Genomic DNA, 26,098 nt, shown 5'->3' with positions numbered 1-26,098 from the left:
GACTAATATTTGTCGAGGGAGTTACAAAATGTCTGCCGGCGAAGTCAAGCAGTTTGAACAGTACTGTTCGGGTTCTAATCAGTCTTCGTTACGTGCTTCACACTTGGAATCTATTGCTGTATTTAGGAGATTTTTAAGCAGCGTTTTTCAATTCAGAAATGCCTTCCAGGAGTGTGTGCAGTCTGGCTTTCCTCGTTTCCACGAGAGATGGAAGTTCGCAGGAAGAATGTTATCTCAGTTGTTTACAACCGACAGCCTTGATAGGCCATTTATTCAAAGACTATTTAGAAGGCTACATCCGGGAGGTACTACTGTAAAATGGATATTATCAACCTTAGTAAAACCTGGCTCAGTTGACACAATTTACAATAACAAGCTAATATTTTCTCGACCTTGCTTGAGCTATATAGCTCGGAAGAAGATCCTGTGAACTTGATTTAGTGCGGATATCCTCCTCTTCAGATCTCTTCAAGGAAACGTGTTTCATAGTTGGTTATTTCAATGGAAAAGATGTTCGATCTATAATTCAATCATCGATTTGCTGTTCATCGCGGTTTACAAATCTGATTGTTGACGACGTGTGTAGTAAGCAGTAGCAACAGTGGAGAAGCGCCAATAGCTTTGTAGGTAAGATCTTACATAATTCCGCAAATACTGCTTTGATCGTGATTTAAGCTGATTTAAGACAAAAGAAAGTTGTTTTTTTTACAGGAATTAATTTACAGGTCCTGTGGCATTCTAGCCCTTTTATCATGTTTGTTTACAGTTGTTTGCCATTTTTCTGTGACATTTTCTTTTTTAGGCTAACATTAAGAAGTTGTTGCATTTTTTGATTTTCTAGACAAATAAAAAAATGTTCATATATATGTTTGGTGAGAGTCATGAGTTTCTTGGTTCCAATAAACCAGCCATGGAAAACGAGAAACTCAATTTTTTTTTAACGACACTTGGTCTTGTATGATTTCAAAATGCCAGTCTTGACATATAATGACTTACGTCTTTAATCACATTTATTCTATTAAATGCAAATTAAGGTTTTAACTATGTAAAGAATAAACTACAGATAAGCAGAAATTTATTCAGAAAGTGTTTGAAACGTACACTATTTGAAGGTGAAATAGAATTTAAGGTGGGAATGCTGAATCTGTATGGGTATATAATACAAGCATCTTGGCAATTCTCAAATTTCTACATGAGACATGTTACCATGATTGTGTTCAGAGAAGATTACCTCTCTTTATGTTACCTTTTTTTATTGTTTCCATTTAAAATGAATGGTAAAAAGATCATAATTGTGATTGCTATTTTTCATTTTAAATGGTATAGGTAATCATATGAATGTGAGTGTAATGAAGGATTTATACAGTAACTACAAATGATATTTGGAAATTTTCTCAGAATTGCTAACTGAGTTTGTAGGCAAGTCCAACTTAAAAACAATTTCAAATATCACAAGTAGAGTATAATTTTTATCATGGCTCAACCTTTTATGCAATGCGCAGTTCCAAAAAATATCGATACTCCCCCCCACAGAAGGGATTGGAATTTCCTGGGGGGTAGGGGGTTCTGGAAGGCCAAAAGATTTAAAGAAATGTATGAAGCTTAACTGGAATTTTCAGAGGGGTGAGGAGGTGTTAGAAAAAATCCCTTACGTGGAGGAGGTATATATAGATATTTTCTGGAACTACACAATTACTAATTAAATTGAATTGCCTTGGTTAAATAGTAAATTTTATTATATGACTGAGAAAAATTAATTATAAATGCTTCCAATCAATTTGCTCTACAGAGCAAGTTAAAAATAATTGAATTTGCCTGCTCTTCACCAATCACAGTGAAGTAATTTTCTCAGTCATATAATAAACAGTCAAGCCAGATGTTGCTTTCTGTTCATTCAAGTTTCCAAGTTTCACTTGCATTTTGATGACTTCTAGTTTTCATTCTTTGTGTATAAACTGATATAATACCACCTCATATGATCAACCATGGTGGACTGTTTAATTCAACATACAGCATGCTTGAAAATTTAAATTTGCTCAGCAGGTTGTGGCTGGCATTTTCAATATTGAATGTGTTTCCCAGTTTCATGGTCATGTTACATGTAACATAACATGTCAAAAATAATGATATTATTGTTACTGTTGGAGTTTAGTTATAATCAATCTGTTCAGTAGTAGGTAAATTACCTTCACCCTCTGACACAGAAATGGTGTAGTAATTTATAATTATTACACAGCGACCATGAAAAAATGAAAACCAGTGCTAGTCAAAATGAAACTGAAACTTGTAAAAAATAATATATTTAGGAAACTTGGCAGAATTAAAACTAAATTGGGAAACTGCCAATCAGTATTTAAACAATGTGCTGAGACTGTGACATTATAGAGAAATTAGCATTAAGAACAAACATGTAGTTTGACTGTAATTTGCACATCACCTTATCGCTGTGTCATATAATTTATTTTTTGGTTGTTTCATTTTTGTTAGTGAAAACTGCACCTTAGGATCTTGGTACCTTGAAGTCCTCAAGCAAGACTAACAAGCAAACTTCATCAAAGTCCACTATGACCAGTGTCATCGACTCAACACCTCGCAGATCCAGAAAAAAGCTTCCTGACATCCCCCCTGAGGAGCTAGCATTACATGGGAAAACAGGATCATTTGAGGCTGGCAGTAAACAGCATGATCTGCCTCCTGAGGTGCAGGCCCAGTTTATTAGGCATGTGCATAAAAGGTCGCGTTCACTGACAGGTTTGGATACTGTTGAGTTTGAGAGGAAGCAACAGGTTGAGGCTGAGAAAGAAAATGTGGAGCCAAAAGCACATCAGCAAAATGCAGCAGCACCACAGATTGAACAGCTGAATGAAAAAGAGGACGGAAATGAAGGTTTTGCGAGATCCTTACCTTCAACTCCAGGTATGCTAACATACATTCTTAGGGGAGTGGAGGGTTCTAAAACTGATGGTTCATTATTTGTGGGGATGGCTAGTTAAGAATATAATACAGTATTACCAGGTACTAGAATCTCATTTTATGGCCATGGCATAAATTCATTAAATCAGGAAGAAGAAAAAATTCTAAAAAAATAAAAATAGAGTGATGCTAGCAATTTTTTATTATTTAATCAAATAATAAACATAGCGTTTATTATTCATTAATGTGTCTGGAGAAAGCTTGGGTGAGGGGTAACCCTCAACTAATAGGGGACATCTAGCTAAAAATAAGTTACAGAAATAAATGCCCTTGTTATTTTTGTAGGGGAGTCTACTCCCAGGAATTAGATTGATATACATTTTGATTACAACTAAAGGGTACTACAGTGAGCCTAACAACAGTCATTTTAGATTTTAGCTCAGAAACTATAATAAACAAAGTTTACTTCCTGAATGGTATGGCAAGCATGCCTGTTATTTTTATAGGAGAGTCTCTTTGAATGAGGACTTGGTATACATGTTAGATATTAGAAGTTCTTAAAAATTCTTCAAGTCTATGTATTTAATAGTATCGTACTTTTCACTGAGCCTGTTTTCAAGTCTGTGTCTGAGGTCACAAACATTTTGTTCTTAGTTTCTCGCCGTAAATTAAGTTCAAGTTCATTGAAATCAGAGGAAGAAAAAGAAGAACTAGTGAAAGAACTCCGCTGGCACTACAAACAATTTGTGAGAGCATCTAAACGGAATAAAGGAAAACTGGTCCATGTAAGTAGTAACTTATCATTCACAACAGGGCTTTGTTACTGTCATACAATATTTTAATTATAGGTATAGGTGTAGGTATTTCCCTTGAATCTTTTCTCTTCTCCAATACTAGGTTAGCATTTTTCACCAGTATGCATAATTTTATACTCTCAGGTGGAGTAGAGAGAGGCAGTGTGAGAGTTAAGAATTTCACTTAGGGATAATAGTAATACCTTTCATCAAACAACTAACCAGCCAGGCCCATCCATATCAATATTTCTTCACTCTGGAGTCTTCAAGTCCTTATAAGAAAAATATATTTCCTGAGAGCTCCAACCCTTAATTAAGTAAGCTTTTAATTACATTATTGATTATTTTAATATAAGATTTTATAAAATCTGTTGTTCCAGCCTATGTTTTGTTTGTAAATGAAAAGACAAATTACTGTGCTTGTGGATTTGCATGGTTATTCTTGTTTTATTTTATATTTTCCAAAGGCCAGTGTTGGAGATGATAACACAAGTGTTTTGAGTTTGGAAGGAATCACTCTTAGTGAGGTAAAATTATATGATCTCAGGTTATTGATTTGCTATAAGAAAGAATTAAAAGAAATCAAGGCTCCTGTAAAACTTGATCAGTTAAAAAACTTTGCCAGAAAAGACTCAGTTGTAAGTTTTTATTGGCGTTAAGGAATAGCACAATAACTGAATCATTTGTTTGGCAAATCATAAAGTGTTCAAAACTCAACTGGAGCCATAAGTAAACATTAAGGTTTCCCTGCAACATTTTGAACATTTTATGGCCTCATTCCTGAAGTCTCTGAGAGTGAAAATCATGTCATTAGTGAATGGGGTGTATGTTGTATTTGTCTTCCCTAAAAGTATGGAATGTCGGAAAATTTACCATTGAATTAAAAGTAAAATTATGTGTCATGAAAATGTCAGGTTGGTGGTATATTCCTTGTCTATACATAATATTGAGCATATTTCTTGACCAATAAGCATGGGAGAATTCTGCTAGTTATTCTCAAGAGCCAAATTATACTTGTAAATATTATTAAGTAATAAGCTGATCAGCAATATCATTGAGAAAAAAAAAAATGGTTACTAACATCATAATTGTTACTATTTATTTCTAATTTGTATCATTATTTTTAATAACAATTTATTATTTGTTTTTAACTGTTTTGTAGGTCAGCTCTCAAAATGAGCACACTCCCAACACCTCTGTAATCTGGACGAATCGATGTGACCAGCAGAAATGTGGCAAGCCAGTGGAAATTCTTGAGCGTATGGCAGTGGAAAATCATATTTTTCACAAAACCTGTTTTGTTTGTGCTATATGCAATTCTTGGTTGAACCACTTCAACTATTGCTATGTTCCTGATCATGACAAGTTCTACTGCACCCAGCACTATCAGGACATAGAGAACGCCAGCTTTGGTTTGGGAGAGGATATTCGGCATGCTATGGGGATTGGACCAGGGGTACAACAACAGTTCAAATTTACACCAGGTTTGATATTACACTGTATATACAATTCTGTGTTAAATTTAAAGTGAAACGTATAGAATGTTGCCATGTGTTGATGTGAGTGAGTAGAGCAAGTCACATTTACTTAATATTCATCTTCTTTTTGCATGGACCTCGTGGAACGCATGACTCATCCTTGATCATTGGTAATTCTATGTTAGATGCTGTGGATGGTACAAGAGAAACTAAAGGTGCCAGTAAGGTGCAGAATTCTATCAGGATTATGAAAGAAAAAATATCACTGCTCAGCAAACGAGGAAAGAAACTGGTGAAGAAAGAGAAGAAGCTCAAATCACAGCTTGACAAGTTTAAAGGTGCATAGTAGTTTCATTGACGTTATTTGTAACATAGAAATGATTTTTTTACCCACGTATTTCTGATGAACTGGAATGAAAGCTGTATTCCTTATTAGATCTCAAACATGAGAGCCTGGGGAGACCTACAAGGGAAAGGGTATATACCTGTGTATAGTTCACTTTTGGTTTTACACCTCTCAGGGTTATTATAGACAAGAACGAATAGAGTATTACCTATCAAGTCAATAATTAAAATTCTCTGATTTTGTTGCCAAGGCCCTGATGCAGAAAAGCAGACATTATGGGTGGAGTGGTTTAGTGCTGTACAGGATAAGAATAGCACTGTACGAAGAGAAACTGAACTTTCATTTAAGTGAGTAAATTTTATTTCAGCTTAAGCTCACTAAAGGAGATTTTCTTGACAACATTGTTTATCCTTACCATGCATAGTTTCAGGCTTTTTTAGGTGTGCAAACAGAACAGGGATTGTTCTGAATTTAAACTGAATTGTTCTGAATTTAAACTCTTTTAACATTGGGATTTATTACATGTGGCATTTAACTTTCTCATGATGATACTCTTATCAAAAAATGTCTCTTATCATTTTTGTTTTTCTTTAATTTTATAAATATTATTTATAATGGTTTCCTATAATTTGTAACTGCACTAATGCTAGGGTCAGAGAGTTGGAACTGGAAGAAAAATATTCTGAGTTGGAGAAAAAGCTGCGACAACTAGCAGAGAAGGATGGTAAGTAATATTTGGACAATTAATAGGTAATAAGACGACATGCTAGTTCAATTTGGAAATAGGTAAGATAGAACTCCAAGCCCTGCCAAACTGGACTCTACCCATAGCCATGTCCAATTTTGGCAGTCCTGGGATCTTTTTTCATCCAATAATTTTCAAAGTGGACAGCATGTACATGCAGGCCAATTACATCAGCAAATATATAGGACAGCATTTTCTGACTTTCAACCTATGTTCCTGTCAATATTTGTGGTACTGGGTGATGAAGAGTATTATAGTCGATGTAGGTGTAACCTGTGTAGACTTCACTATCTCAATGTGTCTCTCGATATAGTGAAAGAGAGCATGATTGCAGGGTAGGATGAAACAATGAATGTGTACAACAACAGCCTGGTGAATAACTGGTCACTTTGCATACTATGAAAACCAGAATTGAAGTCTGACATTCATGAACTGTGAGGCTCCTTTTATACCTGGGATTGGAAATACATGTAACAGGTTTTCAAACAATAAATGTTAATTTCAATTGTTAACTAATACTTTGTAAATTAATTTAGAAAAGATAAAGACTGAGTATGACAAGTCTAAAGAAAAGGAATTGTTACAAGAAATGCTTGAGGTTGTTGAGAAAAGAGAGCAACTAATATCTGATGTGGAGGATGCCAAAAAAAGGTAAAGTGGCACCAGAATAGTATTAAATAAATAATGCATATCAACAGTTAGCTGTTTAAACACTCACCTGTTTTGTGTTCTTGGTCTAATTTTATTTCTCACACACCACTGGTAGCCATGCCAGGCTGACCACCACATCTTGACCTTTATTGCAGTTCTGTGCTCTTGTACCTGTACACGAGAACTAATACAAAAGACCTAACAAACATACAACAGCTAAAAAAAGGCTCACAAAGAAAGACAGTACAATGAGTTGAATGGTTATTCCCTTAGTGAACTGGTACACCAGGACACAACTTTTACTGCAAACTCAACTAAAGTATATGTGTACTTCATGCGTGAAATTAAGAGGGTATTACACCATAGGCAAGTTTTGTAGATACGACAAACAAAATATACAGTACCAACTAGAATTCTTTGGGTGGGTGGGTGGCAAAAGATCAATAATGGCAAATGTAACAAAACCAACTGTCTGCCAAAGGTCACATGACCCATCCCAGGCCCCAGTGGTGTGGGAGAAAAATATTTTCCACTTATTTCGTTTCACTCAGCCAGTGAAAAATAACATGTTAGGGATCAGTTATTACACAATCATACTTTTTGATCTTTACCTTAAAATGATCTTGTAATTTTTCAGGTATGCTGAAGAAGACAAAGAGATAGAAAGGGAGAGAAGAGAAGCAGGTAAAAATAATATTGTTGATTGCTGATTGTTTATCATTTCAATGTCTTCTCACTAGACTTGGATTGTCATAAGTAAGATGGCACAAGAAACATGTAAGAAGGAATAAAGATAACTGTTTAATGGGCCATTCATGGTAGTTGTATTCAACACATGCACAATTTTTTCGAGGCATTGCATACAAAGTCTGTAGACCATGATTCCATCTAGGTACAGCCACCACTCCTACTATGTGCCCAAGTAGACTAGTTAAATTATTGGTAGAAATTAAGGGACATTTTGTCTAACAAGACACTCCTTAGTTTACTCCCTTATAGAGTCTCATGAACATTCCAAAACAGCAAATTAATCGTCAATCATACATACAGTCAAGTCATACAATTATAATTCAATTCCAGAAGATATAAAAAAATTTAAGAAGGTGCAATATTTTATGAACTGGGGTGTCGCAGTTAGTATGTGGACACTGAGGAACTGATTTCACATGGGGAGAATGCTTATAGGCCTTCTGTTTCAATTCAGGACTCAATGATCCTGACATAATAAAGGAGGTAACTGCTGTTGGAAAGGAAGTCCAGCAAGTGTCACAAGCTGTCCAGCAGGCTCCAAGTGCTGTCAAAAAGCAAACAGAGTGCTGTATTTTGCTTTAGTACTGATTAAGAAATTAAACAACATGTTGAAAGGCAAATATAGTAAATGGGTCAAAGTTCGTCAGTGTTGTATTGTAGTAAGGTAAAGCATAAAAATATGTTAATATATATTTGTTTAAAAGAAAGTAAAACAGCATACTCATTCAAGGTATGGCGAAGTTCCCAAAGTCACAGTTCCCCAAAAGAAGCAACATTCTAAAAGTAACAACCAACTTTTTATGAGAAAGAATGCAAATATAAGATTCTACAAGCTGAACCAAAATGACCCCTATGACAGGCAATAATTTATATTACCTTGTTAGGTTGGACCTAAATTCTTTTCAAGAAGATTACCCATTTATACAAGGTCTCTATATTAATTTTATTTGAAGCCGTCCCTGGGATCAGCCCACCTTGCTAACTAAAAGAAGTGACCCTTGAAAGGTTGCAGAGGAATCAACAGGAAGAGGATTGTAAATCTGAAAGTAACAAGGTTTGGGACTTTGTGCCAACCAACATACGTACATAGTTATACATACACATACATATCCTTTATTAAAAGTGTCTAGACGTTCTAGCGCCCATGGCACTTATTGGGGACACAGATAAAATACAATCTTATAAACAAATATTTCAAAAAATAAAACTTAAAAACTTTTTAAAAAATCATTGCTTACAGCATTTTTACATACCATGTGTAAAACAACAGAAAAGTTAAGCTGTTTTGGTTCTAGTAATGTCCTTGCATAATTTATGGAAACATATGATCCTTATGCTGCTGTTTGAGTAAGCCTTTCAGTAAATACTCCCTTTTTCTAAAAGCAGGTCACCTATAACTTTTACATGCATGTTTTTTTAAACCTTACACATACTACTGATAATAATAATACATTTATATAGCGCTATTTCCTAGTGGTTCAACAGCGCTTACATTCCCTTCTTCCTCTGGACAATGTGATTGTATTTATTTTGGAGAGGAGGGAGGAACAAGAGGCCTTAACCTTGTTACCACAAATTTCACTCCATTTCTGATCAATATCTTCCCTAGCTTTGCCAGCAAATGGCACAATAGAAAACCATTATCCTGAATGATACTTATCTGAAAAATGCCAGATGTTGAGAAATTTTTATGAAGAAAATAATTTTAAGCTACAGATGGGCTGCTTTTATTAGGAATATCAACTATAATATGGAAAATATGCATGCCACAGATTGGTAAAGTCTTACATGAAAAAAATACCCGCCTTGTATAGCTCGGCTACTTTTATGAAAAATGTTAGCTATGTTAGGTTAATAAGTCAGATTAGTTGTGAGGTGGGCTTATTTAACTTTTATCCTTTAGAAACAGTTCTTATCATTTACACAGCAGCTAAGTTGTGAGGTGTGTCAACTATAACAATAAAATTTAAGAGTATATTGTTTTTGTCTTTTTGACTCCAGACAATCTGAAAGGAATGATGTTAATAGAATTATTTCATGCATAAAATGTTTCAATTATCTTACTTGTAATGATAGTCAAGGTATATATTGCAGTCTATAATCCTCAACCTGAGAGCAGAATCACTTCAAATTGGGAGAGATCAAAGCGACTCTGTTTGCAGGATAATATTCCTTTGAAAGTCATAATCCTGTAGGTCATGTACCTTGTCCTCTTCAGCCTATAGTCAAAACTTTTTAATAAACACCAAAGAGACAAAGCTGAGTTTCCACATAATGGAGGTGCCATATTTCATTATTGAGATAGGTTATTATAGTAATTGGACCCAGTGGAGTACAATTCGGGAAATAAGCACGCAAGTGATTTCAAGGCACCTCCGACTTGAAATTATGAGCACTCTTGATTACTCCCTGAATTGTGTGTCACAAGGTCCAGTTACTAATTAAATGTCAGTATGAATATCAAGTTTTGAAATTAAAAAGTCTTTTTAGCACTTTGTTTGAGTGAAAAGGTATCGAGTTACATATATCTAATATCAAAAAGTTGTCATTGGATATCTGTAATTATGTGACATATAGGTGCATGAAGAACCAGTGACGATCAATAATTTTGTTATAGATACAGTTGTATCAATTATGCCTTCACTTGACCTGTCCACTTTACAGACGTATTTCTTGGGCCACCTTGATTAACGGAAAATAATCCAACTCCAGGTTTTCCGTATTTGATATATTTTCTGAAATTGCAGAAATTATGAAACTTTTCTCTGGCTGAATTTTAATAATTTAACCCTTTTCGACAGTAGTCTGGAATAAATGGTATGCATTGTTTGTCTTTGCCATAAGAATGTTTTCTGTTTTTGCAATTTCCTATGTAATTTCCAACTTAACATAATTATATAAGCAACCATAAGGATAGATACCAGTAAAATTCCTTGCATGATTTTTACATGGCAACCAAATTTTTACTTCTGCTTCCTGTTACATTGGCATTTCAAGACTATTGTAGCCCTGCAGTAAAATATAGCCCATACCTCTCCCCGTGAGGTTTTGTGGCTTGAACCCAGCTGCCTTTTACAAATCCATGGTGGATCCAGACTTTGAGCTAAGGGGGCGGGGGGGGGGGGGGTGTTTTACTTGCCCTGTCAGCTTTCTTCCTTCAGTCATTTCTTGTTTTTTCACCCAAAATAAGGGGGGACCCAGGCCTCTCCCCTAGATCCACCACTGCAAATGTTGGCTTTACAGATCCCTTATCTCTTCAGAATTTCCAATGACCTACCATGGGGTGGGTGTGGAAGTGCACATTGACATGTCAAATTTTCCCTATAAAAATTGCCATTTAATGGTGTACACTCTGACTCTTTGTTTCTAAAGAGATTGTACCCCAAAGATGACGAAGATCATCGTCTTCTCTGCAACATTTCCTAAAATATCTGATTCTTTGGGACATGCATTTTCTAGTATGACACATCTTCCTGTCTGGAACTCATACACATTTCTGTCCTAGACCCCTTAACCCCCCACCCTTTTTCCAGGTATGATTATCAATTTTCAACTCTTCAGCATTTAACATCCAGCTATTTGCAGGCTCAAAAGGCAAACTCAAGAGGAAAAGTCATACCCCTTGCCTGTTATTTTTTTCATTTTCATGTTTTCTTTTCCCTTTCTTTTAGCTCCTTTTAAGTTGTCTGTCTTGGATATGTTTCCACCAGGACATTTAGGAGATGTACAATTTTGGAATAACACCGTCAGCAGTGGGGTTTTCATGATCAAGCTCTTCTTGGCTTTTGAGAGAAAAAAAATGTTCTCTATTAGCCAGTTAATTGCATCTATCAGTGGCCCAGCTCATCTTATCACGGCTGTTTAGGCATACTTTGAAAGGACTTTTCTCAGTTTATCAACTGATGCTCAAGAACATCTTTGTTGTGTGTAAAGTGATGATGTCACAAGTGGTACAAGGACCAAGCTACCCTTTGTCACAGACCATCTACACTTCCAGTATATTAAGCAACACCACGTCACAAGTTAAGGCCAAGTTTCCTCTGGATTTAACTGGCAGGTATAAATTTTTTGCTCGAGAAGGCCCTCATTTTCCTTAGTCCATAGAGCAAGAACCAAGAGCAGAATACATCACACTCCCTTGTAGTCATCTGGCCCTTTTAGCTTTTGGCATAGGCGTATGAGCTGCCGGGGCAAGGGTGGCTGCAGCTATGAAAATTATGTGATTTTTCGGGCAAAACGCTAATGATTTGGGTAACAACACTTGAGAGAAAACATTACACAGTAATGCTGTTGGCGTGATTTCCAAAACTCATAAATAAAGTTTCCAGTTATTTTATTTTTAGAACTTTTTCTCTTAATAATTTTTTGATTTTACTTGGATTGAGACTTGTTAGAATTTGATTGACTGATTGACTGATTGACTGATTGATTGATTGATTGATTGATTGAATATGCCAGCTTTGAATATAACTTTTTCAGGAATTACCATGTGGCATAAAATTTGCATGGGATGTAATTTTCATGAATATTTTCGCGGAGTTTTCATCGATCTGCAAAAATTAAATCCCATGAAAACATACGGCTGCCAAAAAAAATTCCGCAAAAATTTTAGTCTTTTACTTACATTGCTGAATTTCAATGAAACTGTTTGCAAACAGTGTAACAAAAAGCACCATATGGCTTCCATTTTTGTCACTTTTAAGTATTGAACATAAAATTCACGAAAAATTATTCCCAGGAGTAAAGTTTGAAATTCAAATTTGCTAAAATTTATTCCCATGACACTTGAAAAATCCAAAACCTGTGAAATTAAACTCCTGCAAAAACTTCATGCCACACAGTATAGCAGTTTCCCTAGATGTGGGAACTGTGAACCTCTCTGTTTTTTGGGTAATTTGAATGCATTTGCATCACAATTTCCACAATCACACATTCAGGCATTGCAAAAATTTTCAGGCAAGGTCACTGCCCCCCCCCCCCCCCCCCTCCAAGTCCAGAAGTGCACGTATGCCAATGGCTTTTGCCTCTTGCTTTTTTTCAGTTTCTCACCCAAAGAGCTAAGGGAAAAGAGGAATTGCTAGGAAGGGTATTAATCTTGACAGTAACAAAACTGTTACACTGGTCATGTGTACTAAAGGCATCCGTGTTTGAGTATCGATCGATAACCTCAATTGACCCTTATGCTCTATTGACATCTTGATCGATTCAATCAATACTTATTCAACACTGTCGATATCTCAGTCCACAGTCAGTCAAGAGTCACCTAATTTTCGCAGACATGCCTTTGTGTCTCGATTGATACACAAGTCAGTTGACACTTGGCCAACTATCAACCAACTGCCAACTGAGTGTTGATCGAGATGTCGATCAAGTGTCAGTCTAGTGTGGACCAAGTATCAATTGAGTGTCGATTGAGGGTAATCGATCGACACTCTACCAAGGATGCCTTTACTACACATGATCCACACAGACGGTAAATGTATTAACACCAACTTCTCAGAATTAATATTAGAAGAAACATTTGGCAATAATGTTAGTAAGAATTGAGTATGATTTTTGACAGTTTTTCTTGAAAAACTTTATTCTGTCACTTCTCAGTTCTCATGGAAACTCAAATAACAATTAAATATTTTTTTCAAATACAAAATATACTAGTGAAAATTTACAGTTGAAGTTCATTAGGTGTTTTTTTACAGAATTGTTGTGCAAAGTGTCCTCTTTTTTAAAATGTTCAGGTTGAATGATTAAATATATATTTTTTATACATAGTTGTTCAAAAAAGGAGATGCAAATTAGCATTAGATTAAGCTTCCAAAGTACCCCAAAAGTAACTTGTCTCTTTCTTCCTTTACATTATTTACACAGGCAATGTTTGTTTATTTTAACAATTTTTGCAGTTGCTTTTCCTGCAGACTGCTGATGATCATCTATAATTTTTATAATGTTTGCTTAATTTTTCATTAATCTACTATGCTTTTCAAGAAGTACTGTTTCAAGAAACACTGTGTGAATAACACAATGTACATGTAACTATTCTGGGCAAAGAACAATATTTACAGGTTTAAGAATGAGTTTGCACATTTGATTTTATGTAAAAGGAAAGAGATTGAAAAGTCTAAACTCCTTTCAGAGACTGGCACATTCCTCTGGGGAGGGGAAGAAAGTCTATTTGGTCCTTACCAACAAGTTTTGATATGGTCATTCGGCATTGGTCCTGTAGTGACACATATCTACATGTGCTGTCACACAGTTCTATTTCAGAGAGTGTTGATGTTGATGAAATGATTGGATATAGTTCTGATGCTTTGTCGCACAGCCCAGTAAAAGCAACTCCTAAAGATCTTCCATTCTTGAAGTATGAAAGAGTTCCTGCATCCATATCAAGGAGTACGCCGATGACTGTTGAATCATAAAAAGGGTCACAGTAACTTCTAACCTGGCCATTGTGCCAGACCTTGCCTTTGTAAGATAACCCCCAACTTTGCTCGTCTCGTCCAATCAAATCTACAAACTCAAAGTCAGTTGTCTGAAGCAAAGCCTCTTTGGTCCCAACACCAATCATGATTGATGTACCAAAGACAGAACTCAGTTTAACCTCCCAATAGTGCTGACCGTGTGTAAAAGCCTTTGTACCCCGCACACCGGCTGTTCCCGTACTCTCAATGACAGGGTCAATATAGAAGCAGGCTACTTTGTTATTGAGGCAAAGATACACTGAAGGTGACTTGTCTTCACTGCTCCACACCCACTGTTCATGGTAGGTTTCGGACCAGGGATGGAAGGACTCTGAGCCATCACTTTGTTGCTTGGAAATATGTCCTGTAAATGACACAATCAAAATGAACCATCAATCAATATACAGATTACCACCAAGTAATTGCTCAGGTGCCAAAAATGATGTTGAAACTGCCGAGCACTTTTAAAAATAAAAAAAGCTGTCATAAATTTCATAGTGTGGTAAAGAAAAATACCCGGCGATTGCTGTCAAATTCCTTAACCTTCCTAACAAAAACCCAAACAAGTAATAGCGAACGAAATGGGGGCGTAGGTGTGTTAGCTAAAGAATGTTCACGACATCCAGCAGCTAAGAATAACAATTTTAGAATTGTTCAGTTGCCTGTTTTATCATAAAAGAAATATAATATTTGCTTGCACAAGCATATTTTAGTTCAGAAGGGCTTAGAGGCTTGACTTGGAATAGCCGGATGTTACTGTGGTTCGATCTTTTCTCCTCGGATACTACATACAGGTCCATGGAAGCTACTGTCTTGAAAAATGTTGCCACTGCTGCGGTAATTGAAATAAATCAAACTGCAACAAAATAATATTCATCTCTAAGAGCAAACTAAGAAGCAATATCGAGGTACCGACGCAGTACAATCTCAACGACGAAATCTACGATGCGACTTGACGGAAGGATGTAAACAAACTCGAAAAGTGCACCTTGTCACGAATTTGCTACAAACTACATGTACTACGACTGAAATCTAGAACTCAAAGGTTTAACTTCCAAGTGAAGAGTATATTGACTTCCTTACCCATACTTCGCTCCTGTTTTCTAAAACTTCAGCTGAGTGGCGTTTTAAATTTCTGCAACTTCAGGTGTTTGTTTTGGATGTGATCTACGGCCGCAACAATCGAATAGTAGGTTTCTGGTTACAGAACAAGGCTTCCCGAGTCACAAAACAACTTTTTGTCTGAAAGACTTCCTGTTACTTTTTCGCTGACACAATCGATTCAATTTTCAAGAGCTTAGAAAAAATGAATGTTAATTTCTACTGATACATTTCATTTCGTATTTTGCGACATAAACAACTTTTCAAACCCAGTGGCCAACCTGATGTGATCTCGTGACCACCCAATGACGATTTTGATTGGCTACACTGAAGCCCGCCAAACCGGAAAGGCTTGATTCTGTGTACGTGTTTTGCGCTTTGTACGTGCAAAATGGCCACAAGTACCTTTTTTAAAAATTTTGCAATTGTTTTTCGAAAAATGACCTAGTTTTAGAACTCAAATCAAATTCCCCTACAAAGTGTAAAGAAATCTTCCACTTCCTTGTTCGCGTGGTCGTGTGTCTCTATTCTCCGTTGCACAATCGCAGACTTCTAATTCTACGAATTAACCAGGTTAGAAAATTGGAAGCGATTTCACACCATTCCATCACACAGGAATACTCAATTTTTCTGCCGGCAACCTGCGGGCTACTCTGCAGAGGTTAAGGGTCGCTGCACATTGGAACAATAACAACGTCATAGACAACAGTGTGTCGTGCGTGTTATACGACGTAACGAGAAAACACGCGCGTTTCTGAAACGTGCGGAACAACCACGTGTGCAAACGCACGTCCGCTCATTAACTTGTTCGTTCACATCTTGGCAAACTCTATTTTTGCCTGATCGAAAAGTGACAACTGTGAGCAGATGGTCACGAAACTTCACCTCTGCTTCACTCTTCAGAAAACACGTACAAAACATCGCGACATGCGCAGAGGCGACGACCGTAAGATATGTAAAACTAGTCATTCGGCCGCTTGTAAATTTAAATCTCCCAGAATGTCAAAGAGTACAATCTTTTAGAGGAGTTCCGCGTCCTCCTGGGTTTGTGGTGCAGTCCTTTTGGGAATTCCTGTCACCTCATTTCAAAAGGGGCTTTGTTTATAATATTTCCGTGCCATCTTGCATCACTTTACTGACGCAACAATGTTTACAGATACACCCTGAGTTACCCCCCACCCTTGGTTTTATTCGCCTCGAATTATTAATCTTTCTGGTTTTACTTTGAAATTTTTTACCTTAAACTGAACACCACTGGTTTCAACGAGTTTGGTGGCTTCAACTTTTACATTTTTAAACACTTTTTTGCGGATCGAAGGAAGAATTGTGCTTACGTGAGCCCGCGTGTTAAGCAGAAGGGCTGCTCAGCAGGCTACGCCTTAGGAATATCATTTTTCAACGAAAACAAACAGAACTAGATAACCGCCTCACGGCAAGTCAGTTGAACGAAGTACAGGGAAGAGACATTGTTTACAACTTCACAAGGAGAAGATTTTATCCCAAAGCTAATTGGGAATTTAGCCGTAAATCATGGCATTAGTCCACACAAGTTTCCGTGCAAACCCTTTCGAGAGCTCGAGACTATCACAACGCGAACTTCTCGAGCGCATTTTCAGCCAGCACGGAGATGCAGACGAGCATGTTCATCACATGGACTATGAAGAAAGCTCGAGCGACTCGGGCTCGGACTATGAAATGGAAGAATCTCACGAAGGTATGATTTCTGTGTTTTTGCTTGTAAAATGTGTCTTGGAGGGGAAATTCAAGGGCATAATTGTTGGTAAATGGGAAGGATTTTGGACCGAGAGTTACATCGGAAGTGTAAACAGCTTGCAAGCGAAGCTGACATATGTCCTTTTCGTCAAAAAGCATTTCAGCTCTTGGTTGTTTTAGCTTTCATTTTCATTGAGATGTTTCCCTTTTTCTTTGAAAGACTTGTTATGCTACGTCAGTTTGATATTGTGACTCTCAACGCTCGAAGGAATCGTTAAAGAAGAACTTTGTACCTGTGTGGGAAAATAAAATTTTTAGCGAAATTTGCATATCAGATTATATCATTCTAAAGGTGCCAAAACCAGCTGTCCCCTTTCTAGTCTGGATAAAAAGCAATTATATTTTGAGAGCAGAACCCCTTTCTGACAGCCTTATAAATTATTATCGGCAATTCTACTCGGAACAACTCAAAGCAATGTTAAAAGCTTCAATTTGTATTCTCCACGTACCTCGTAATTTAAAATGCGAGTTTCTGAATGGATTGTCATTGAGATAGATAGATGGAGATAGATAGATAGAACTATTAAAATTTTTCACATTTTCAAAGCTTTACTCCATCACCTGAACGCCTTATGTTTTACTTTAATGAATGAATTTGAACAAGAAAATAAACTAACTTTTCGACCTTGTGGCTGTCACGAACCATTGCGTGCTTTAGTTCACGAAATATCACATTCTTTTACGTCAGCCTTACAAGCTTGAATCTGTTTCCGGCAACTGAAAAGACACGTATGCTAAATGTCAATAAATAACCTTACTCGTTCCTCTTCTTGTCCTTGCAAAGTTAGCGACAATGAAATTGTATACTAGCATGTTGCTAACGTGTGATTACGACTAATTCATCACGGGAAAAATCCTGAGGTTTATACAACTACTGAGTGTGCATAGTTCCTGTAAAATTATAATTGGCAAAGAAATATTGAACCAGTAAAAAAGGTTATTAACAGTGCGTTTTGATGCCTTTGAGAAAAACAATATTTCTAAGAGATCAGGCATTCTTTCTCCTGCCTTGTAATAATTTTTGATGTAATGATATTGCATGGACATACTATGTTTTAAAGGTTTTTTCCTTCCCATTAATCTATTTGGTTAGTTTGCCAATCTGGAACACACTATTTTATGTTGAGAATGTTATTTTCTTTCACTGTTATTCAACACTGAGACTCTACTCAGGTGTTAAATATCTTTGTCATAGCCAAATTTGTCCTCGTTTCATTTTTCAACTCAAATACTTTCATTAACTTTTGCAGTTTCCCATAACTAATAATTCTAAGGCCAAAAAAATTGTGGATTACCAGTTGGAATTAAATTTCTGGCTATTCGTCAGTGCAATTTTAAATTATTCATGGTGAAAAAGGCTTCTGTTGACTAACATTGTCTTGTAAATAATCGATATTGTTGTTGGAAAATTGTATATTGGCAAGTGAAAAAATCAAATTTGCTCTTGCATTCATTGCAAAACCAGTTCACCACAAATGGAGAAAATGCAGATGCTTTTCTTTTCAACCTCATGTAAATTTTGTTTGAAAGGCATCTTGTAATAACGGGGGATCCAAAACAAATTACATTGGTGGCAAGTAATAACATCTAGCTGTTTCAGTGTGCGATAATCTGTCACAACATGCAGAATTCCGAAAAAAACAACAAAAGTTTTTATCTTGATAAAGTCCATAGAGAAAGCATGCAGGAAATAATTAGCATATCAATACTAACCATAGCTGGTTAAAATTACCTGTTGTCAGCTGATTAACTTGAAATCCCTGTCAATTGTTTCCAACTGTCTTAGTAGTCAAGTCCATGTTATTGCTTTTTAGCTGCAGGTTGAGAGATGGTACAGTTAAAGTGCTTGTTGGTCTACTAATGGTTGCCTTCCTTCTCCATGTCAAGACACTATGTCTTGATGAAAAAGGAAGTGTTTTTGAGGTTTAAAGGTAAAGTGAAATACCTATACTGACTTGGTTCTAATGTCAGTGTTGTGGTTGTGCTTGTTGGTGCCGTATTTGTGTGTTGCTGTTTTTGATGATGATGAGGATGATGACGTTCTCATTGTCAGTCGTAGTGTGTGTTTTACAAAAGATGGTTATTTGTGTATCTGTTTGTACCTTATTCATTGTCTTGTATGGGCTGCATCATTTACCAAAAGGAGTTTGAAATGATGTTTAGGCACTTCGAAATGCAAAAATAGGTTGAAATTTTGACATCTTATTACTCTGTGATTCAATGGCTTTGTAATTAGCATTGCAGCCTATACAGAGGCATCATTAATAAATTAAAGGGAATGATTCTCAGTACCATTTAGTGTATCTCTGTTTTGAGTGGTTGACTTCCTTCCCCAGTTGAGACTTCAGAAGTCTTGATAAAAAAGGAAGAATAGGGCTTACATGTAGAACTGTGCTATGATTCATGTAAACTTTATCTGTTTTAAAACTGTCTGTGACATGTTTTAATTTTATTTAAAGATTGTGTTTTAGTTGATCTATGATTGATTGCTAGTATATTTTAGCATAACTTAAAATAAGTGTATCATTTGTTGAGTATATTACGTAACCATAGTTTGCATCTAAGCATGAGCAAGTCAGGAAAACATATGATCTATATGGCTATCAAATGTTGGGTGATTCCTTATCACTCATTTGGAGTATGGCAGGTCATAATACAACACCAGCTGTGATGTACTTTGGGGATGAAAGTTCATGTTACAAATTATCTACCAAAGTTCAAAGGGGTGATGACAAATCATGCAACGTTTAATACCCAGGGGTGCCGTTAACTTTTTCTGCAAGAGGGCAACTCATTTTCACAGGCTGACAAAACGTTTTGAACTGAACTTCTTTGTAAAAAAGGACTTTCCTCTAGACGTTCAAACCAGGCAGGCAAACCTGTCCTCACAGCCGGTCAATTTGCCTAGTGGGCGGCCCTTAATGAAACCCCTAAATTAACCCATTTATACAATGTTCTTTAATTTGTGACATATTCAATTCATATCAAGTTGAAGTCACCTTGGTACTTGCAACTGAATGGGAGCAATTTAAAGTGACCACCATTTTACAAACAAACAACCAGAGTGATGAAGATCTAATGACTCAAAAGTGTCAGCTGTCTCAATCTAACTAGTGATTAGTTTTAGTTTTCAAAGTTATTATTAATGTTACCTTTATTTAACCTTTGTCTTGTCCCTTATTCATCAGACTATGACTGGAAGTGGGATCCCACAACACTTTCATCGTCAGTATGCCTAACACGTAGTAATAAAGAAGTGTTGTTCCACCCTGATTACAGCTGTGGAACTGCAGCAGCAAAAGGCTCAGAGCCCCTTTGTCAGGGGGGAGAGTACTACTGGGAAATCAAGATGACCAGTGCAGTCTATGGTACAGACATGGTAGGTCATGTTCTCCACTACTGTTCTGGAACAATTTGAGTGAGACAAAAAAACAACAAGCAGTAGACATGACAAAGAGCTGGAAATGGCAACTGATGACTTGATAATGTTTTGCAACACTGAATACCTACCAGGACTGAATACACTATATTATACAATACTGGACACAGAAATTACACAAAAGATATAATTGTAACTGGTGACAAGCAATTATGATGCATTTGGGACAAGGCAGACCCGTTGACTCAGACAGACTTTATTAACTGGACATACTCAACAACTTGCAACTGCAACATCCACTCTGGAAAATCAAAATGGGTACTCTCGCCAGACAAAGGCATACTTTGTACAGACTCTCACTACGCTATTCAACTTGACATACACAGTTATAAGTCTTAAAGCATCCACTTAATGGAAAATCAAACAAATTAACACAGCTCTCAAACAGTTGGACAACAATGAGTGTACAGACCTCTACAACTGACAGGAACTGTTGACATACTGTATCCTTTTAATATAGCTGTTGATTAATTCTTCATTAATGCCATAACATAATAAAGCATACATGTATAGTGAAGTCAGGTGATGTGTAGTTTCTGACACAAAAATCAGTTGCAGAAAATTATGTTACTCCTAGGACAGAATTATTTTTTCCGAGGATGATTTTAATCAAATGTGATATAAGTTTATAATAATAGTACACTTGGCCAAGGGATTGTGCCCTTCATGTCCTATAAATCTGTTTTGTATTGGTTTCCAGTTATGTTAGTAGATGTTCCCATGGAATTAAGTGTCAATACCTTAATCATGACAATCCCCCTTATTTAGTTTATTATAATGTATTGTAAATTGAGTGCATTTCTTGTGACTGTTCTCTTTGTAACATCGCCAAAATAGCCCACTGATCTAGTCATCCATGTAGATCTAGAGCTATTTCAGTTAATAATGTTATGAGAGAACAGACTCACAAGAAAAACTGACCTCCTTTTGTAAGTTGATTGGCAGGTCAGTTGGTTGTGATGAAAGACTCAATTTGTGGTTCATTTCTTAACAGATGCTGGGAGTATGCACCAGTGACTTGGATGTAACACAATACAAAACATCTTTCTGTAGCCTCATTGGCAAGGATAGTAACAGCTGGGGGCTATCTTACATTGGTAATTTTCATCATAAAGGAAAAACCCAGAAATACACCTCAAGGTTTGACCATGGTGCAGTAATTGGAGTTCATTTGGATGCGTGGCATGGAAAACTGTCATTCTTTAAAGACAATGAGCCCCTAGGTGTGGCAGCGAAAGGACTTACTGGGAAAACACTTTATCCCATTGTATCTTCGACTGCAGCTAGAACAAAGATGAAGTTACAACGTAGTTCGTCAACATGTTTTTCACTGAAATATATTTGTTGTGCAGCTATTGGTAAAAGTCTACCAAATTTTGAAGCACTCCAGTCTCTACCCATCCCCCCAGGAGTCAAAAGGCATCTTTGTAATGAACTTGATTGGATCTTGAAGGTCCATTTACCTTCACAAGGGAACAGTGATGATGATGTGTGATATCAAGGCATTTAAAGTATTTATTTTATAAAAAAAAAATTAGTTTCATGTACATAGCAATGGACTCAGTAGCTTCTGTCTGTAAGACTGACCTGCAAGAGTGGCTGAGCTGGTATGATAAAGGTCATAAAATTCTTGACTAGCTGAGATAGATTCTCAATGTTTTGTTGACACGATTAGTGGCTGCATGAATGAATTGATTAGACTTCTCTTTAGTAAAGCTGGCTGGCAATAGCTAAATTATTTGCTATCATGCTATTATTTTCCTAAATGAATACAGTGGGAGTAAGTTATAGTCATGCGGTACGAATGTGTTAAAGTAAAGCTGACTGGAAATGTTGAATTGCTAAATTATTTTCTTTGCTGCTGTTCTTAATGTAGTCTTTTTTGAGTAAGATTGCAAGATCCCTGCTTTTTTAGAATATGATTCTCCAATCCCTGAACACAGTAAAGAAATGACAAATTTATGGGACATGGGTCAGTAGTGTAGTACCCAAGTGCTTGGCAAAGCTTAAAATTGGCTTTAAGTTAAGTTAAATGACAGGCTTAGAAGTTTTGGTGTTATTGTTTTTTTTACTGGGGAAGTTATATGTAAGATTTCTATTTTGAATTTGTTTACAAAATGTTGGTAAAAAAAGAGAATATTTGAACAGAGGATAAGACAGATAGCTAATAGGAAAATATTTATTATTGACTATTTTGAATTCTGTTGTGTACACGTGTATGATATGTTCATTTGATATTGTTATGGAAATAGAAGGGAGAAAATCGTGTAAGATATGCCAGATAATTTGGTATTTGCTGCAGCCATACTGATCTGCTTAATATTCCTTGAAAAAACAAAATTATCTATATTTTTGTTGACCAGTCAAAAAAGTTTTGATCACTCTAATCGAAATAAAGTATTTGTTGAGTTATCGAAAGTGTAATTTGACTTGACAGTATACGTAGTAAATTGGTTTCATATTACTTAAATACTTTATTTTTTGACCTGATAATTTGCAATCAAAGACACACACTAGCTACACAATAGCAAATTAAATCTTTTGACTTTGATCCTCCACCACAATACCAGTATCTTTTCCCTTAGCTCACTGAGCAAGAACCGAACAATAAGTGAGAGCAAAAATGATCATGGGAACACAAGGTGGCGTGACTGTTTCCCCAGGGAGGACTCGCATATTAACAGGATGGAGGTGCTCGTTGAAAATTTCGAAGAGAACCCCTAATAGGTACCAAGATAATGTCTTGTGAAGATGGCTTGAAATTTCTTTTCACCCCTAAGAGGTACCAATTCTAAACTCACCTTTTTTCGGCTCAATACCCCAAAAGGTACCCCAAAAAGGTACCGCAAAAAGGTACCCCAAAAGGTACCCGAAAAAGGTACCGCAAAAGCTCCCTAAGAGGTACCAAAACCGCTTTTTTTAACCCCTAAAAGGTATGACGAGCATCCCCGTCCTTTTAAATGGGAGTTCCCCGGGATTGTTTCACCCCCAAGCTGTTACACTTCTTTTTCTCTAAATGCTCAATCAACCAGCGGAAAAGAGGTAGATGAGATACTGCTCGTTGTCTTAATTCCCAACCAAAAATTAAGAAATCAATGTCAACCAGCACTTCAAATTTATTTACTAGTCTGAATCGGTCTAGAGGCTAACTGTCACCAGATAGACTCCAAATGGTCTTTTGCACTCATTTGTGTTCTCTGAACAGATCTGCGATCAGTCGTTCTTTTGTTTTGTTTTTTTTGGCGAACGAGGAAAGGAAACAAACAAACAAAAAAACTTTTCCCGTTCGCCTAAAAAGAACGCCTGATCGCAGGTTTTTGCGTGACGATCCATGACGCCGCCTTAATCGCCCCAAAATTAGCAGGGCGGCGCGTGTGCGATTTGCTCTTTTACAAGCACGTAACGCGTGAATTTCCGTGATAAGTGAGCGTTCTTTGATTTTTAGAATAGAAGGAAGAGGTCTGGAAGGATGCCATTCATTCAAGGTAAGTAGAGTCTAAAAAACATCAATAAACCGTAGCAGACGTGACACCATTGTCTGGTCGTTTTCGTCCTTTTCTTGTCCTGGGGACTTCGATGACTCTTCCAAGAACTTCGTGGATCTTCATGGTACTGTAGATACTGTAGGACCCCGTAGGTCCAAAGAATTGTGACACTAGGAATAAGTCAAAATAGTTAAAATTTGCACAAGAACTATGAGTTTCAGTGTTATTTTCGTCCATTTGGCCGTGGTGGTGCGTCAGACCCCTCCGGGGGCGGGGTTCCTCCAGAAAAATTGAGTAGGGGTGTGCGGCCCGCTTCCCAAAACCCTTACCCTATTTATGACCAAAATCTGCGATATTCCCTACCCTATCTATGACCTGACCAAAAATTCGAAACCCTATTTATGACCTGACCCTTAAATCAAAACCCTGTTTCAGACCTGCGTTATGATTGGTTCCCTAGTTCAGACCAATGTTAAGTTACCATAAACATAATTTGTGAAGAGCTTTTGTTGGTTTTCCTTTCGACAATGATGAAAAAGTGGCTTCTTCTTAAAAACTTACCCATGTGAAGGCTAGAGTGCAAAAACCATACCCTATTTATGACCAAAATCAGCTAAATTCTATACCCTATTTATGACCAAAACGGCTGAAAAACCATACCCTTTGGGGCCGCACATACCTATGTAGCCCATATAAGGGAGTACCCCCCCGGGGTCAGACCATATCCGAATCCGACTATCGTATGAAAGGTCTGAAAGGATGTCGTCCCAAACGGGCTGAAACGAAAAGAGACGTTAGAAGCTGTTAGAGGGGGCGTAGACGTCTTCTCAATTCGTATACAAGATCAAATTTGCCTGTAAACAGGCTCCCGATTGTGTCAAAGGGGAAGGAAAAACAGGCGGGCAGAGCCAGCCGAGATCGAGAGCCTGAGAGCGTTACCAAGCCGGGAAAATTCCCACCCCGCTAAGCTCGCATCTCTCGCCTAATTTTTTTCGCACTCATCGGGAGCCTGTCTACAAACAATGCTAACTCTCCCAGATTATCCAGACTGAATCTCCTGGTCTGCCTTAAGGTGGAATGGTCCCCTAAAATGGACCAAAAAGTTTGTTTAAATATGGTGAAGACAGATCAATCCGCCTTAGGAAAAAAGATGGCGATTGGTACGTTTACCCATAATTCTTAGCTAAAGGAAACTTAAAAAACGCTCCTAAAAACGTACATAAACGTTCTAAAACCTTCAAACGGAAACCTAACATACACAATTTCGATAGCACAGGGCCAAATACCGCAAAAATCTGGCTTTCCTTGTACTTTACAGGTTGTATTAGGCTCGCATGGTATTGTGGTAAACTGTACAGCCGCCATCTTTTTTCCTACGGAGGATTGCGCGCGATTGCACTCATGAAGAGAAAATAGATTTTGAAGGTTTTATTGAAAATGGTTGCTATGGCAACCAGCTACAGCCTTTTTAGGTTTTAGTCTATAACATTGACGCCAACAGTTCCTGCTCTTTGACAAAACAAGATTTGATTTTCAAACAAGCATATCTTGTAAGTTTCTGTTTCATTCTATGCAATAAACTAAAGTTTTTGCAGATAACTCTTGTTCTCCGTGCTTTCTACAGGCTTTATTTGTAAATTACCTTATTTTGCACCAAACCCAGGGAACAAATTACCTAGTGTCACGTGACAGACGTTAAAATGTTATGAATTTTTTAGTTTATTGCATCACGACGCTATTGGTCTTTGATTACCCCAAATTTCAGGAATGGCCGGAGACCAAGAGTAGAAACTTGGCGTGAAGTCAGTTGATGCCAAAGTAGACCTTTGGGAAAAAATTCTTGTTTCAAGTTTCCTGCATGATGGATTAAGCATTTAGCAAGCCAAACATTGCTGGGGAAGGTGCAGATTGGATCTTGGCGGAGGGGGGGGGGGGGGGGGGGGGCGGGGTGGCGGGGAGGGATGTGTTGTAATGGTTGTTCTATTTTGTAAGAAGTTTCCACAGTTGTTGGAAATGTTCCTTTTCATAAGGGAAGTGAATGGGCCTGTGATGGTAAATCAGGCAAAGCTTTTCCCAAGTAATTATACCAATCGAGTTATGTATCTCTTTACAGCCTTACGACAAATCACCGTTCAGCTCAGCGTCAGCTCAGAGGGAAGCCAAAGGCG

General features: G+C 37.0%; 3 protein-coding genes across 4 annotated transcripts; 2 read left to right on the top strand and 1 right to left on the bottom strand.

Annotated features, from left to right (window-relative positions):
* On the top strand, positions 1 to 9,652 carry LOC110065189 (uncharacterized). Its single transcript, XM_089290051.1, has 11 exons — positions 1 to 627; positions 2,488 to 2,916; positions 3,568 to 3,698; positions 4,175 to 4,234; positions 4,870 to 5,191; positions 5,371 to 5,523; positions 5,782 to 5,878; positions 6,182 to 6,255; positions 6,813 to 6,927; positions 7,565 to 7,611; positions 8,132 to 9,652. Exons 2-11 carry the CDS (start codon positions 2,565 to 2,567, stop codon positions 8,257 to 8,259), a joined length of 1,479 nt encoding a protein of 492 aa, XP_089146177.1. The 5' UTR covers positions 1 to 627; positions 2,488 to 2,564; the 3' UTR covers positions 8,260 to 9,652.
* Positions 9,653 to 13,240: 3,588 nt separating this feature from the next.
* LOC110065192 (SPRY domain-containing SOCS box protein 3-like) lies at positions 13,241 to 15,684 on the bottom strand. Its single transcript, XM_020772299.2, has 2 exons — positions 15,216 to 15,684; positions 13,241 to 14,496 (listed from the first exon to the last, which is right to left on the bottom strand). The coding sequence occupies exons 1-2, from the start codon at positions 15,217 to 15,219 to the stop codon at positions 13,793 to 13,795; spliced, it is 708 nt and encodes a 235-aa protein (XP_020627958.1). The 5' UTR covers positions 15,220 to 15,684; the 3' UTR covers positions 13,241 to 13,792.
* A 432-nt stretch (positions 15,685 to 16,116) lies between these two features.
* On the top strand, positions 16,117 to 22,857 carry LOC110065191 (SPRY domain-containing SOCS box protein 3-like). 2 transcript variants are annotated; one of them, XM_020772298.2, is made up of 4 exons: positions 16,810 to 16,947; positions 18,821 to 18,937; positions 20,195 to 20,385; positions 21,440 to 22,857. In XM_020772298.2, the coding sequence occupies exons 2-4, from the start codon at positions 18,886 to 18,888 to the stop codon at positions 21,938 to 21,940; spliced, it is 744 nt and encodes a 247-aa protein (XP_020627957.1). In that variant the 5' UTR covers positions 16,810 to 16,947; positions 18,821 to 18,885; the 3' UTR covers positions 21,941 to 22,857. The 2 variants fall into 2 exon arrangements, with proteins under 2 accessions (XP_020627956.1, XP_020627957.1); XM_020772297.2 differs by lacking the exon at positions 18,821 to 18,937 and having other exon boundaries at positions 16,117 to 16,947.
* Positions 22,858 to 26,098: the final 3,241 nt, after the last annotated feature.

This window comes from Orbicella faveolata, unplaced genomic scaffold, assembly GCF_042242905.1.
Source record: "Orbicella faveolata isolate gen_17 unplaced genomic scaffold, um_ofav_v1 contig_2, whole genome shotgun sequence".
Lineage (NCBI taxonomy): Eukaryota > Metazoa > Cnidaria > Anthozoa > Scleractinia > Merulinidae > Orbicella > Orbicella faveolata.
This window is presented reverse-complemented; position numbering and strand designations above follow the sequence as displayed.